Consider the following 17,289-nt stretch of genomic DNA (forward strand, 5'->3'; position numbering starts at 1 on the left):
TGTCAGAAACCTCTGTCAATAACTCGAGGAGTTATAGAAACAATTGTTTCTGTATAAGATAAATTAAACACGGAAACAAACTAATTCTGGAGTATAAATGTTGTACAGCTCAACAGGAAAGAGCAGAACTCTGTGTCATAGCAGATTAACATCTTGTTTAGAGTTCAGCCAACCATTAAAGCAATCACCATCTACTCTGTTTATTTTAGAAGTAAGTAATAATCATACCTGGTCATACTAAGCAGTATCAGCATTTCCAAGACAGGATTAGGCAGCTGACAATCTATCAAAAGCTATGTCAAAACTCCTTCCTGTCTGAGTTAGGAAATCCTCAGGTGAATAAGGACTTTAATCTGACCAACTACCAAAGACACATCAGAACTCCTGAAGGAAAGAAGCAAGGGTTTCCAAAGGCTACCCCCAGCCTTCTATCACTACTTCAGCCTTGCCAGATGTAAGGCTGAAAGCATCTATGTGACCTGTCTGCAGAAGGTATACATTGTTTACCTTCATTTTTGTTTACTCTTCATTTACTTGCAGCTGGCTTAAACTGTACATGTCAGGTTCCTTAAAGAACTGGGTTCTTCCAGAATGGCAATGGTAAAACAGGACACAGGAACGCACACATTCCAGAGGAATCAAAGGTTAACTAATTATTGTTCAGCCAATGTCGGACTTCAACATCTATGAAGAACTATATTTTGATGACCAGCATTATCTAGGTGAGTTTCCTGGTTTAAAAAAAAAAAGCTGAAAGTCCCAAGAGAGTTTCTATCAACTGCAAAGTATGCAGCAGTTCACAGAGGGAAAGTGCTGGATTTATAATCTGGGCTGCCAGTATTTGGGCATTTCAAGAAGTCAGAGACTTTTCTTAGATCCTTACTCAGAAATGCTTTACAGATACTCTGAAGTCTGGTAAGGGCAATCACACTCACTCTAAGCATCTGTATCAAGCCCTTGCCTGTTCCAGGTTCCCTTTTCAACCCCATCAGCCTTCCATTATGAAGGGAGTAATGGTTCTTTTTCCCTCTGCACCAGCTCTGCTGACATTTCCCTTCAGACTGGCCACCCAGGTTTCAAGACACTTAATGTGATCAGATCACCAAGACACAATGCAGGAGGTTTAAGGCTGCTGGGAAAGCACAAAGGCTGGACTGGCTCTGTGAAACAAGAGCCACATTCCTGCAACAGCACATACACAGCAGAGATTCAGGCCAGTAAGCCTCCAGATGCTGATGTGCAGCAGGAAAATACTGATGATATAAAAGTAAGGATCTCAAATGTGAATGGTGCTTACAGCATGGAACAAACCTGCTTTAGCTTCATACCAGTGATAAGGGTTTTGGAAAGCTAGTTTCTCCTAGTCCCTATAGTCTTCATCTCAAATAAAACAATTCTACATTTTGCTCTGACCTTTAAGTGTTTAATTAACCACACTGATTGAAAGGTATCTCATGCCCTACCATAGACACAATTCTGAGTTTGGAATGAGGGGAAAATTGGTTGTTGTTGCAACCCATATTTGATCAGTATTCTAAAAGAACAAAAAAAAACCCAACCAAAGAACCAAATCAATCCTTCCAAATGCCACCCTTAGACTGCAGCAGAAGAGTGATTTTTTTCAGGTGAGCTTCCTCCATCCCACTCTACTCCTCAAAATGCATAAAACACATTCTGCTTCCAAATAAATGCAGAGAAGAGAAAAAAAGTAAAATAAATACAATTTGCTCTAGACAAATTTCATGGAGTATCTAACTATGGATTTGCACTCCATACCTCTTCAGAATTCAGGAAAACATCCTAGTTTGAACATACACTCCAGAAATGGCAGACCACTTACACCCACTCTCATCCTTGTCTTCTCTTGCTTGTTCTATTTATACTCCAGCTTGTGGGAACAGATGGTTATTTTCTAGGGTTCAGCACTACATATAATGCACTTTTATCTTTTTTTAAGTTATTCTCATGCTGAAGACATTATAAAATCACATTTGTGTGCTTAATTACTGACAGGTATAATGGAAATATAGTTTTTATTTTAAAAATTAATAATGCTTCAAAATCTTTACAGAGCACTACTGAAGAGACAAAGCCAATTAAAAACTTATACTTAAACACAAGTCTACAAGAAAAATTTGGTGGAAGGAGTAATTTTCATGTTGTTATTTTTGGGCAAAGCTCTGTACGATAGATGGCATTTTGTTTTCCCTGCTGGTTCAAGAAATGCCAACTGCCAGTATGCAACTGCTACTTTACACTCCTTATGGAAATGTTAAAAGCCCCCTGTACACTCAGTCTATTCTATTGCATTAGAACAATGAATGCAGTATAAGTTCATATTTGTTTCCATTAACAGTGTCATTGTGGCAGTTTTCCCATCTTCAAAATACTTTAAGAAAATACTAACCAAATAACTGTGCATTTTTAGCTCAGTTCTTATTTATCTTACAGGGATTTGAGCCATGCATGCAAAGCTGAGTGTGATTTTTTGTTCTTCAGTTACTTTGAACTGAGATTTAGTGAAGAAATTTTTATTCATTTGGAAAAAAATTTAGTATCAGTGAAATAATTAGTGAATGAAAGGGTAGCATAGACAGTGAGCTTATCCAGAGATGTTAGTGTTGAAGCACATACTGTCACTAGTCAGGGCATACCCATTACCATTTATCAAGAGTAGTTTGAAAAATCAGTAATTTCACAATAATGTAAAACCTGTACCAAGAATGTACTGTAACGATATTCAAACATTAACTATCAATTTTTTTCTTTGACAAAAGGGAGCATTTCATCAAATATACTGAAAATAGTGAATATAATCAATGCTTTTTGTTACTGCAGACTAATAATAGCATGCAATTTCCTTTTCAACTGCATGTGCTAGTTCTTTTAAAAATGAAGGAATAATGGTAACTGTTAAAAGACAGCCAAAAATACAGCCAAGCAAGTTTGTACATTTTCCAGGGAACTGTAGCTGTCCTCTGCTGATCTCCTGCAACTCAGTGGTGGCAACTGTCCTAAATAGAGCGACTGTACTTCATTTATTTCTAGTATCACTTGGCACTATTTTGACAGCTCACAAAATAATGAACTCATTGAACCTGGTGCCTGTGTTTTACAATTAGCCATTGCTAATTTTTGAGGGAGATGGAAAATAAGCTATTATTCTAAAACAGTTACTTAAACTACAGCTTTTTCCCCCCCACCCACGGTAAGATGTCAAATACCATTTCTGAAATGTCTATTTCCGAGGGTGCAAAGTTGCATTCTGCACTGTATGCCATTCTTCTTAGAGCTATTACAGAAAATTATAAACCTGACTGATATACATAGCTACTACCCATTTCAAGTAAAATCTCATCTTTCCAGCTTTTGTAAAAATATCTCAAGGGATACCCCACAGAGGTAACATTGATAAGAAGGAAAACCAAACTGCTTCAGTTTAACTCTCAGGTCATGTTACCATAAATAGATGAAACTTACCTTTCCTAGAATCCAACAGAACATTATATATGCTCAGGGAATCCTAAAACTGCAATTACAGCAGTGCTCAAGGAGACAAGCACAAGACATGAAAAAATCCCTATAACAACTACAGAAGAGGTGGTAATTCCCATACAAGCAAGTCTGGAGATAAGCACTGAGAGCCACCTCTAAATATAAGGAGGAAGGATTCCTTTCAAATGTATTTGAAAGAATTTAAAATACAACAGTAAAACTCTGTAAAAGCTTAAGAGAATAAGTAAAAGAGCAAGCCAAAGCACAGTCCATTTTTACAAAATCCCTATTTTTTTTAAAAAAATAATTTTTAAACACAGAAGCACATAAACAGTAGAATAAGGAATTTGTCAGTGGAACAGAGGTGCTCTAATTTTTTATGCCACTAATGAGCACTCCCTAAAATGGAGCCACTGATCCCAGAGGCACCATTAGATAGACTATACTATATCCATAAATATATATACATACACAAACCAATACACAGTACACTGGATGCTTGACCTTGAACAAAATCCCCATCCAGCAGAACAGGTATCACCAAACTCCAATGAAATGCACAGGGGATCCATACCTGATGGTGCTGGGAATCATCCAGTGTTTTGAACACCATGGCCACCATCCCGTGTGCCCGCAGATGCATTCGGAAGCTGGGCATGGCACACTTGGTCGCCAAGCTGATTACACTGCAGAGAAGTAACTGGGTTAGAACCACTGAAATGAACACACTCAACAAGAACAGCAGATAAACAAGTCTTCAACACAGGACTGACCACGTGCCTCAGACCTTGGTAAACTGTGGGAATGTTTCTTCTAAAATTTGTCTAAGGTAGGTGAACAGTGAGTGGTGAGCAGTGTTTTATTCAAGTTGCTTATCAGCACCAAACTATGTCTGCTTTAGTTTCAGCTTGGCTAACATCAGGATTTTAAAGGGCAGCCTTAACTTGCTTCTTAAAAAAAAAAAAGCTGAAAATTTCCAATAGTTAAATTGAAAGTAAAATGCCATGGATTAAGCATGAAGCTCTGATTTAGAGACATGGGAGAGCTCTTTATGGACCAAGACATTATGAGAAATTGTAAATGTGAGCTTCCATGGCTATCTAATGCTTATCTTATTAACTGACTAGTTTCACTTATGCCTCCATAAAACTTCTTTTCATATTTATTGCTGCATTTATAATTGATGGAAACACTATAGATTTCAGAGAAGATCTGACAAATGTATCAGTAATCACTGACCAGTATAACAGTTTATTTTAAAAATGGCATTTTTCCCAAGCTTTCTCAGTAAGCTGCCTGCCATTTCTAGCACAGTGCAACATAACAACTGCTAAAAATACATTGCTTTTAAATGTGCACTAATGTGGGAGTGATTCTGCAATCATGTCTTCCATGACTGCTGAGGAACCTGCCTCTGAGAAATTCACACAGTAAGGTGTTTAAAAGAACAAGGGGGCTTTCTGTCTCCAACCACAACAGCACCAGTTAGAGCTTAGCGACCTGCTAGAGTCTCTTACGTCTACTCCTATCCTTACACATTGATTTCCTTTGCAAAAACACTTTTCTTTTAATGTGTTAACTGAAAAAAAAAAAGATTTTTTTGTTGTGCTTATGTAAGTTACATTCCATTATATACATTTGTGAAGAATTAGTTAAAAATCTGATTAATTTTGCCACATGAGCAAATAAGGAGCACTCGCATGAAAATTATTCCTAAACTGTCATTATATTAATTTATTCTTATTACAGTGTATAAACAAACTGGTGATAGAGTTCTCATTCTTATATTCCAGCAACAATATTAATTGCTAATTTCTGAGGAACAAATAAATTTTAAAGTAGCTCTCTTAGAGGCATAGAAAGCTTCTTCTCAGCCACAGTCAAATTACAAAGCACTGCCATCACCTCTCTTTCTCTACTATTTTAGTTTAACTGAAAGGAAAGGAAAATTTAGGTATATAAAAATATTATTACATGGTTATTCTATTTAACATTATTACAATTACTTTCATGTCCAAGCAATTGACACCGGTATCAAGTCACAAACTTCTTCAAAGTAAGGTTAACATTTTTGATGCCAACTTCACAATAATGTGTAACTTGAATATGGAAAGTAGTCCAAGACCAGTTAAGGAACCTCCCAATTAATATTGAGGCTTCAGTCTTTTTAGTGGCTGCCAGTTATGTTATTTCTCAACAGAAGATAAAGAAGAGGCAGCTGAAGTTAAACAACATCTCACTATTACCTCTGGTCTAGATTTTCATCAAACTCTACAGTCTTAGGGATTTTATTTTAGAATTGAATTTGCATTGAAAACAGAACAGATTTCACACATAAGATGTACTACATGAGCAAGTTATTAGAAAGTATTGTTTTGATTTACAGCAAGGACAACAAGTGTGTCAAAGATGTCTCTTACTGCACAATTTACCATTTCATCTTCATAGCCATACTGTTTATGATTATTCAAAATATACAGTTTTAATTATTATTTTCAAATTTTACTCTTCATGGCAGAAGTGCCAGGTAAATGTCCATGAAATTTTAAAGCATGGACACTTCTCCGATGCATATTTAATTCAGTATCTCCTTCAAACACAGGTTCCATGTTTTGTATTAGATGTCTTACCTAAGGCAACGTGTGTTTAGGGGCTGATTGCTCTTCAATCCACTTAGCAAGTACTCAATATCATCTGTGAACTCTTGATTTTCACCAAATTCCACTACATCATTGAAGTGCTTTACATGCTGAACAACAGTGTATAACTGAAAAAGACAAATATTTTGACCTAAGTAAGTTGCTCTTGGGATTGATAATAATCTTGACAAGTACAGTTTAAAAATCTATTCAGTTTTAAGTGCAAGGAAACATTAAGATGTTAATAAAGGCCATTCAAAATATTATTTTTAATAGAAAAGCCAAATTGTGTTTTGACACTGTTCCTTCAGTAGTTAGAATTACTAGTAATTCTTTATCTTAAAAATTTGTTAAGAATACTTACTTCTTTGTCTTCTTTCCTACATTTCAATGCAGTTACTATCTCTTGATAGGGCTGAGTAGGTATTGTCACAGTTTTTATCACTTTGGGAGGTGGTGCAGGAGCCTTAAAAACTCCATCATCTTTATGAATTGCCTCCTTTGAAGATAGCCTTACCTATTAATAAGAAAGTGCTAAAATGGGCAGATGTTTTGAGCATGAAAACATACACTAAATACATCAGGAAACAGTACAGGTGTGCAATTGTCAAATTCACATTTTGGGACCATTTAGTCCTTGCCTTGCACTACCACGATGTACGTACTTAAGCTGTGTGACAATGTGTCTACTCTTAAATGCAAAAAAAAAATAAAATCAAAAACATTCCAAGTATCAGGAAAGCTCCAGTTGATTTCTGAAACTAAAACCAGTGGAAGAATAAAATGTCCTTTATATTGATTCCTTAAGCTTCAGGGTAAGAAAACCAACCAAATTCAGTGTTTATTTGTTACTCCTTCAAGTCTCTTACCCCTGTGCACTCCCAGAATGCCCAGGCTGGTTGCACTATGAAGCCCTGAGGAAGCAGCTGGCTCTGGATGGGAGCAGAGCCCTGAGCCAGCCCTGCCTGAGCCCAGCCTGGCCTGCAGAGCTCTGTGCCAGCTGCTCTGGCCCCGCCTGCCCCAGGACACTGCACTGCTGTCCAACCCTCCAGCCTCACACTGCAAACTCCACCTGGCCTGGAGCAGGAGAATACCAGTACCCATTGTGTAGCAGCACAACCAAAGCCACACAGTGTCTTGAGAGGCCTCAAACCAGGTAGAGCACACTCTTAGTATTCTCTTATTTGTGCTGTTAAATATTTTAGGAGCATATCATGGCATAAAATACAGCAGAACCTGTTCCACAGGGAGAACTTGATGTTAGGTCTGGAATAACTACTGACAGGTTTCCAGACAACTCCAGCAAGTATTACAGGTTTCTCCTCAACTTTGCTGTATTAGTTTGAGGCTACTACAAGCTGAAGTGCAGCTTATCTTCGGATTTACTTCTCAGGCACAAAATCTATTATGAACACAAACTACAGCAAACAAGGCTGTATGGAAAAAGACCTCCAAGTGCCAAATTCTAAATGTACAAGTGCCAATTCCAATGGCCATTTACTCACCCTCAATCTCTCAGTAACATCATGTACTTAGCTTCCTTACACAGAAAAATGAGAATATTTTAGAAGTGTGGCTGAAAAAATAAAATTAACATGCAGGCATAGAAGATGCATGACCTGTTACTCCAGGGAAGAGCTGGAGAGAAAGCCTTCTTGTGCACTGTACATTGAGAGACAAAATTAAAATAAAAGCCAGAAGAAGCTGCTATATTACTGAAGTATTCTTTACATTCTGCCTCTATCAGGGTGGCATTTCAGTGTTCACTCAATCACCAGTGGTGAAATGGTAAATAAACCACCCTGAAAAACCGGTTTAGAGCACATACTGCAACACTGATCTTATCAGTCTGTGAACACAGGAGAGCCACTGAAGGATCTCATCCAAGTCTTGGTTAATGGCTGCCCCTTCAAAGCAAACTCCAAGGGCACTTGGAGAGGCCCTAAGAGAGTACTTGGCACAAGCAGTTTGCATGCTGGGAGTTTCTCACCATAAACCTGAGACAGACTTCTCCCAGCCTTCAGGTGAGAAATTTCTACAGAAATTAAAGAGGCAGGATATATGCTCAGGAACTATCACTGAACATTTGGCTCAAGGCTCATTTACCTTGTCACTTTGAAGTATTACACACATGTAAATCATGGTTAAAAACCATGTCTGAAGCAACTTCAGATGTACACCATAACATGAGCAGCACATACAAATCCCCCTCAGTGGTTTGCTCAGCCAAACCTCTACCACATTCCTGAATTAATATTCTGATGGTTCCAGAGACAAAGTGGAAGTCTGACAGAATACAAAGTGACTGTCTGAATGAATGAAACAGACATTTCCTTAGCTTGAAAAAGCCATATTCAAAGTCTGTCTGACAAGACTCACACAAAATCTGCCCTTAAGTCAGCTAGCAGAGTACTTCATAAAAAACAGCACCAAGAGATTCAGCAAGCAACAAAACCTTCACTTCAAAGGTGCATAATTTAAATTGAGAAAGGGGTTTAGTAAAAACCCAGGGCTGAAATTTCTGCTCTCTCCTCAGACTCTAGTGGAAATGGCTGTTTTCAACTCAGTTATCTGCATTTTCCAGGCAGTTCAGTTAATATCCAAAGAAGGCTGTTCAGAATACTGTGAGGAGGCAACCAGAAATAAGCACAAATCAAAGAGGAAGAAGTACCAGAACACCACAAACAGGGGTAGAATTAAAAAAAAAAGGAAGGAAAAAGCAACAACAACAACAAAAAACAAACAAAAAAACCCCAAAACAAAACAACAAACAAAATCAAAAGAAAGAAACAAAAATAAACAACTACAAACTGGTGACAACAACAAAAGCTGAAGACCTATTACTGCAAAAATATCTACTTTCTTATTTTCTGTTCTCAGACCAGTACTATCAGCAAGACACCAAATGAAATTACATTTATTAACAATGTACAGTGTTCTCTTAGAATAATCAGTAACAATTTCTGCAATATAAGCTGAAGACCCTGGATTCCCAGAGTCTCTAAAGAGTTAAAAAACAATTACTTTGAGTCTCAAAACAACCACTTACTTTTGGACAAACAACTTCAAGAGCTGTTTTCACCCCTGGTGTATTTTTGATAACCAAAATGTTGGTATTAGCATTTCTGACTGTACACAGAAAATGGTGTTTCTTTCATAGTTTCTAAAGACTCAAGTCAGCCATCAGCACTACTCCATTAGAAAGGAAAGATAAATGATAAGGCTCTTTTAAGTTTTTTCTTTTTCATCAGCAATTTGCTGACTTCTGTGTTCATTAGTAAATTAATCCTGGGAGTTCTCTCAGAAAATGGAATGGAGTCCATTATCAGAAAGCTTAACTTCAGCACTGAAGAACATAACTTGAAGTATTTTTTTGTAACTATACTGAAGCTATATGAAAGATCCTATTCTACAGAACTTCCACCAACAATTTCCTTTCTATCAAATTCCAGTGGCTCACATCACAAAGTGGATCTCCTTCTGAATTACTGTGACATTACCAGATAGCAAGAACTTGGGTTTAAAAAAATAAAAAGAATTAAAAATCAGTGAATCTGGAGAGGAGATTTAGTAAACTTGAGAAAAAACCAACAGTCTACTTACTGGGACACTGGGAGTTTTCAAAGCTGGTGGTGCTGGCAGAGCCTCTGATTCTGGCTGGTTCCAGTGTCTAGCATTATACACTGCCTTTGTGGGAGACTAAAAGATAAAAATAAAAGTTATTTTTAAGTAAATTACCAGTAGCCACTATACACTTCAAAATTACTGTAGCAATACTGTAGACAACCAAGGAAAACAAGCCTCATTTTCCCTGCTGAATTCCCAGCAGCACGAGTTCTCAATATCACATGTACTGGAAAATCAGAGGGACTTTGAAGCCTCTGATGGTTTTAAAGATATATGGACCCACTCAAATGGCACAAGACATGATATGTACCTATTTAAACAATTTTTTCAGTTGTCTCATCTCTTAAACTTATTCAAAAGCAAAAGGTCTGCAACCTTCCTATAGACAAAAACTGACAGCTCAGGGAAAAAAACGTGTTAGCAAACACCATGTCAGTAGAAATACGACTGGTTTAGAAACAAAAATGCAGAACTCATACAGACTTTGATGCTGGAGGAAGAAAAACACTCAAACGAAACGCCTTAATCTATATTAATAAATTAAGAAGTCTTTTTTTAGTCTTGCTCAAAAATGTGTCAAGGCAAATCAAAATGCATCAAAATTTACTGTCCTTGAATTTTTGGGAAACATAACATACTCTCTGGAGGAAGCAAAGACAGAATTCTATTTCTAGCATTCACATTTACCAACCTACTTGCACAATATTGTTCTAGACTAATACAGCATTACGATTTTCACCATTTCCCACCATGTCACGCATCAACTGAGTAAGTACCTGCTTCCTCACAAAATGCAGTTACACAGTATTTTGAATGTGAAAAAAGAATTGCAAATAAACATTTTCTGTCAAAATATGATGTAGTAACTATTTAGCCAAAATACAGTTCAAGCCCAGAGGGGCAACATGTGGCAAGCCTTAGGACCAGCCAGGGACTGAGCACCACTCCACACAGTGCAACAAGGCTCTAGCATGCCACAAGCTAGACAGGCAATTCTCTAAGTCAAGGGTTTCTGTACTATTGCAGAGTAAAACCCTACTGTGTTGCATCCTTCTGTTCTTCACAAGACAAAGCCCTACTGAACAAAATTTCAAGGATTATTAGCAAGATTAAAGCCTCAGTTAAGGGTTTTCAGAGCCCCAAAGCACTAAACCATTCCAGTCTCCAGACAAGAGAAAAGCCTCTTTCCCCCCTTGAGTGTGCTTTTGTGTGGTCATGAGAAATTTGGATTGTTAAATGATGTTCCTAAAGCAGTGCTCATGTACCATTCATCAACATGTATACATTGGTTATTATCTTAAGTTTCATCAGTTTTGCAAGGAAGCTTTTTTAGACAGTATCTGGTTCAGCTCAAAAAGTTTAACTGAGAAACCAGTTTCATGTTCAAGATACTTGAGTTACAAGAGATCATCTGGGCCCACAAACAGGAACAAAGTGTCATATGGATCACCATTTGAAAAAAGGTTAGAAGATGGTTCAGATGTTAACTCTCTTTTGTCCTGTATCTTTCTGAGCAGCAAATAATTTACAAAGTTTTTTTTCAAATTAAGGAAGAGGCAAGTTTCACAGTTGTCTGCAATGGAAAAGAACCACTGAGTGTTTTTGTTTCTTGAATTGCTGACAATTACTCCACACTTCATTTCAGAGCATATTTAAGACTGGCAAGAGAGAGTGCCCTATCGTGGTAGACAGGGTAATTCAAGGAAGTAACAAACTCTGCCAAGCAACACACATGGTACAGCATTTTACAGAATCAGCCTGGTTTGGGGTGAAATTCCCTGCCTGTGCCCCACCTGTGTGCTCCTTTTCCTTCAGGCCTTGTGCTCCAGCAGGAGCCAAACACAGCCCTGGCAGGCACAGGGGGAGCAGAGCCAGGCTGGGTTTGAGCCTGTCCTGGCAAGGCAGCGGCTGGGCCGGTCCCTTGCTGACCACACCACAGAAGCACCCACAGCTCCTTGGCTTTTCCAAACCCAGCACCTCTGCTGGGCACACATGCAGGGCAGGGAGGCCCAGCCCACAGGAAGCACATTCAGTGCTTGGGAGGGAGTCAAACAAAGTACACAGGCAGCTGTGGCAGTGCAAGCAGAAGGGCCACACAGCATCAGTGTGTGCTCCTCAGCAGAGAGCAACAGCTGATGCGTAGGAAAGGGTTCAGCAGGGCAAACAGATAAAAGCAAATTCCTTCTAAATACCCAGGGCTCACAGGCTTCCAAAGATGGTATGCTTTTTGTTTAACAGTCAAAAAGGGGCTTTTCTTCTCCCATCTCCTTTAATTCCGTACTAAATCAAAAGCTAGGGCATCCCAAAGTGTTTTGTGACATGGCAGTTTACAACTTAACCATTACTAGTGCAGTAGAGGAAAAAGCTACATTTTACATAAGAAAACAAGCAATGCCACCAATAAATGCCTCTTCTAAGAAACGAGGACATCTGCATTTAATAGGTCTCTTGTAACAATGTCTGAAGTGCAGCTGGAAATAGTAATCCTTAAAATCTGAAATACCTCTGGAAGGTTAGCTTTCCTTTTAGTGACCATTCCTTGTAGGATCTTCCACTTCAAATCAGAAAAGATCTAAACAAGTGATTGGCCTGTGATTCCATACCTTCCCAGCAGTATTTCCTTAGACACCCTGCCACTTGCTATCTGGTCACTCTCACGCTGCCTGCAGAGAGCTGGTACACCACAACACACCTGCAAATATCCAACACCACTTTCCAAAGAAATACGTTCTAATCAGCTGTAACACACTAGGCAGAGACTTTGGAGCCTCTCTTACAACTCAGATGGACTTCAACACAGCAAACACATCCTTCCTTTCCAACTAAACCTCTTAAAGCAACCTTCCCATTTTCCCTTGCAGCACAGAGTTGGGATGAATTTCCAGATCAAGTGCAAAGAAACTGCACCAATACCGATCAAGCAGTGAGCACTGCGTGGACTTGTTCTGGATTGCTGTGTGACAGAACTGAAGCCAGGAAAAGTATCCAAGATCAAATGAATGATAGTGAAGAAAGACTTTTCAGAAGGGCTTGATCACAAAAGCAAAGAGGTTGGTTTGTTTGGTTTTGGGGTGTTTTTTTAAAAGGTAACTCAAATGCTTGTGATAACAAGCTTCCCTGAACAAGCAACACTGACATTTAAGGAGCAAAAATTTAAGAAACTTTCCCTTAAAGACAAGAAAACCTTGCAATTATTCAAATAACACAGACTTTTTAAAAATAATTCCTTCTCTCAAAACTAACCTGGAATAGATGCAAGTGGAAGTACATCATTCCTGTGACTTCTGTGTTCTTAAGGCAAATAAGTTCTGCAGTATTAATCAGCAGTAAGAGCTTCTGCTGAATAGCAGAGGAGTTTCCTTTTTCCGTACATCTAGAACTGACAGCTGCTCACAGAGACACATGTCTGAAAGACTGCAAATATTCCAGGGTGGGCATAAGGCATATGGTACTGTGGGACTCTGCATGTGGTTCTGGGGGGGTGAGTGCAGATACAAAACCAGGACTAATGCCAGAGATTTTACAAAATGCACAGAGCTGTCTCCTCTATAAGATCATCTCCAAATGGCATTATCTATGGGTCATGCTTAACCTCCCATTCCTGAAAGCCTCAAAGCTGAAATTTTCAAGAGCTGGCACTATGCACATACTGATGCAGCACTGCCTGCCATTCACAGGTGTCAGAATTGCAGAAAATAAGAGCCAGGGACATGAGTCACACAGAAAATACTAGCAAAACAAGGAAGAGCATCTATTTGCAGGCAAGAATGCTTTCCAAGGTAGAAGACAATGGCAAAAGAAAACTCAAGAACATTTTCAGCAGATATCCTGACAAATGAATTATTTATATCCGAAATGCATTCAGTAACACTGTATGCCAGATGCTTGTCAAAACTAGAAGTTCCAAAAACAACCCCAATAAGCAAAATATGAGTTACCACTCAGTATTCATCATCATTAAGAATACTATCCTATCCTGCATGTCTCACTTTGAACAGGAAAAAGGTAACAAGCATGTTATGAAGCACAGAAATATTCATAATGGACTGTATCTTTTGAAAAGGGAAAGGAATGAACATCACTCAGAGCAATGAAAAAGAAATCACACCTCAAAACAGGAAAATGGAGTATCAATTCAGCACAACCTGAGCCATGATAGAGAACAGGAAATTGGACTTCAGAGAAGAGCAGTATAAAACCAGAACCAAGCTGGTTTTGCAGCGTTCAAAATCTGAACTGCATCTCCATTACTTGGATCAAAGTAGCAGATTAGTGCCAATAAACCACTGCCATGGATCACTTAATTGTGAGGTGTTATTCCATTTAAACACAAAACACATTATGCACACATGCAGCCAGACAATTACAAGCTGTTAGGCAAAGTTTAAGAGTATTAGACAACACAAGGAGCAAGGGAAAAATGTCACTGAAGCTTTTTTTGCATCAAACTTCTGAAGATCTGCAAAATGCTTTTTCTTCCTTAAAGCTAAGGAGGAGGCCCACAGGGCACAGCAAGATGATGGGTCCAACACCCAAGTGAAGTATGAAAACAGAACCTAAGAAACAGGACAACCTAACAAATGAGATTCATTAACAGAAATAGCCAATGATGTTCTGTATGCTGCTTATGCTGAGTGTATTCAAAGGTGAGCTCATAAGCAGAAGCCATAGGGTTTTGGTCACTATTTTGCCCTGAAACCTTTAATAAGTCTAATTAAAAGGGACAGGATACAATAGTTTAGACTTATCACCACAATACTGGAAACAAAATGCTTTGCTCAAGAGAAAAGAAAAACCTGCAGTTCAAGGAACAGCCTGGCACAAGCACTTCCCAGCACAAACTGCTCACAAAAATTTCCTGCTCTCTTGGTTGTGAAAGGCAGAGAGAAGCAGGCCAACACAGACACACATCCCCCTTCCCCTCCTCCTGTTAATCCTAATCTACCCAAAGTATATCAATCTACCAAGAGGAAAACCTTACAAAATAGTGACTGCAATGAAGTTCCAGAGGTGATACAGCTGAGGTGTGCATACACCTCCAAAAACGTTTCCATTTGGATCAGTAAAAAACACTGTTCAAGTAAATGTCCCAGATGTGCTCAGTTCCAGCTCTGGGGTTTGCATCACTGAGTTTGAGGATGCTGACCTGACCACTTCCCAGTGCCATCAGACTTCAGCTGCACCTCCAGAGAGCACCTACCTCATGCCACCTGTTCCCAGGCACTGCCTACATCAGCTCTAAACAAAGCCAATTCAAATAAAAGCTTTGCAATGGGTCTAACAAGGACACTGGGCCCTCAACACCACAGATTTTCCCAGCAGGACATGCTTGCATCTCATGGTGCAATTATGGAATGCACATCAAGTCTCAGACAGAGCTGAGTGAACCAGCCATGCTCACACAGTACACAGGAGCTGTGAAGACAATTTTGCATATTCATCTGCATATAAATCAAGCTCCCACTAGCAAATGAAACTGGTGTATTTTAATTCCTATGAGAACTTTTCCCATTTTAGAACTTCCTACAGGAGACCTTGTGCAATGTAACATTTATCCTACACAGCTATCCTGCATTGCCAATTTACTCAAACATTAACTTAATTACTGGAACTACAAAACTGATGTGGGTGTGGTTTTTTGCAGGGAATATGAGAATGCAAGAGAGAATCTAGTTTGAAAAATACTTTAATCAATACTTGCTTCTAGCCTTAGAGCTAAAACCAGTAGGAACTGGAAGTATAAAATGCCACATTTCCACCGTGACATTAAACATTTTCCATTCAACTTGATTTTTCTACTTCCCAAAAAGCCTAAGTATGCACAGGGGGAGAAGGATTTCCATGCTTATTTTTCATTTGTTCCTCTTGCCTCTATGAGGACTTAACATGTTAGGTTCACTTCGCATCCCTACCCTCCCCAGACAAAGCTGCTAATATTTCTGTTGACACCAGCTAGAAAAGAGGCATTTCCAAGAATGCTGCTCCCCAGTTCTACCCAGCAGCTGCATATGGAGGACACTTGAGGAAGCACTTTTACCAGGTGAAAGTAAGTAAGAAAGAAGAAAATAATTTTTAGCAGCATCAAATGATTATCTTTAAGTGAGAAGACCAAATCCTGACATTTGCTTTAAGTCCAGAATGGCTTTGAGGTGCTACATCCCAACTCAATTCAGTAAAATTACAGCAGCTACCTCACTCTTCAATTTAGGTGACTAATCTAAAAACCTGCCAGTCCTGACTAGTATCCTGCTTACTAGCTTACACTTTAAGAATTGGTTTTGGTCTATTTACATGAATAATAATTTTACAAGTCCCTAAGTGGTAAGCACTTGGAAGCCAGTATTAAATAAAGATGTTTACAGAAGAATTTGGTTCTGCAAATGTTAGGTGAAATAATAGTGCCAATATGAGGTTTCTAACAAATCAGCTTTATTCTCACCTTCTGTAATATTTTTAAAATTTATTTTTATTCCAGCAATATATCAAAATTCCTTACAATAGACAAGCTGATTATAACTGGCTGGCACTTACAACAGCTCATCTCTTGTTTATCATTCCAACAAAACATATTTGGACAAAAAAATCCCCACAAAAACCACTTTAGTTCAGGACTGGGGAGCCAATCTGCCAGAAGCACCAACCAGCAAATGAAAGGAATGCACTGCAGAAGCAGCAAGAGGCAGTCACAGGTTGTCAGCTCTGCCCAGCACTGTTTGTCAGACTGGGCCTAGCACTGAACTGAGAGGTCACAGAATATTTAAACTGCCCAAAATCAGCTTGACTCCTCAATGGAGTCAAAACAGCTTATGCCAAGTAATAATATTTCCTTTTAAATACAAGCAATTTCGACTTTCTAAATTAAGATGCAAAGAACAGCTCAATGTGCATAGTTACCAGCAGTTTATTATCACTTAAAAAACAGCTTTATTACAAGTGTTCATGCTTAGGTCAGGACACACTTTAACTAAAAGTTATGTAAGATGAAGACAAACAGTTCTTTTTAAAATGAGCCCTGGCCAGTTTACTCTGACCCTACCATTATATGTGCAGCAAGGGATATGACTGATAGCAAAACTTTTGAATTATGATTCCTCTGCTGCCTTTTAAGAATTTTTTATTTGAAACAAGCTATGGAAAAGTAATTAAGCAAAATCATATAGGTTTATGCACTTAATGTTTGCATACTCTAAAACTTAAAAATGAAAGAACAAAGAAAAATCTTTAAAAATCTGATTTGGGGAAATGCTGATTCGTTTGCAGGCCAGCAAAAAGAAACGTTACTCGCAGGATGCCCTTGATAAACATCTGCTGCACAGTTCAACACAAGCTAAGTGGAAAACTACAGACCACAGTGCAGCCTAGTTTCTGTCCCCTCCCACACACACGTCATTGTCACATTAGCCCTAAGCTTACACAGCCAGCCCAGAGCGGGCACGGCTTCGTACTTCTCCAGTTTCAAAATACTTTCAAAGATGAGATATAAGCTTTTCATTTTGAACTTCTAGTTTACTTAGACCCAGCTTTTGTT

At 38.6% G+C, this 17,289-nt stretch overlaps 1 protein-coding gene across 5 annotated transcripts in view; it reads right to left on the reverse strand.

Moving 5' to 3' along the window:
- WAPL (WAPL cohesin release factor) overlaps nt 1-17,289 on the reverse strand; it is a 128,802-nt gene that overhangs the window by 18,063 nt on the left and 93,450 nt on the right. For 4 of the 5 annotated variants that reach the window (XM_058810086.1, XM_058810084.1, XM_058810083.1 and 1 more), the window contains exons 5-8: nt 9,738-9,833; nt 6,499-6,651; nt 6,126-6,262; nt 4,070-4,181 (exon numbers count right to left, since the gene is read on the reverse strand). In XM_058810086.1, coding sequence (XP_058666069.1) covers nt 4,070-4,181; nt 6,126-6,262; nt 6,499-6,651; nt 9,738-9,833 — 498 coding nt within the window. The remainder of the gene's footprint in view (nt 1-4,069; nt 4,182-6,125; nt 6,263-6,498; nt 6,652-9,737; nt 9,834-17,289) is intronic. The other variant, XM_058810087.1, reaches the window with a different exon arrangement.

This window comes from Ammospiza caudacuta, chromosome 9, assembly GCF_027887145.1.
Source record: "Ammospiza caudacuta isolate bAmmCau1 chromosome 9, bAmmCau1.pri, whole genome shotgun sequence".
NCBI classification, from domain to species: Eukaryota; Metazoa; Chordata; class Aves; order Passeriformes; family Passerellidae; genus Ammospiza; species Ammospiza caudacuta.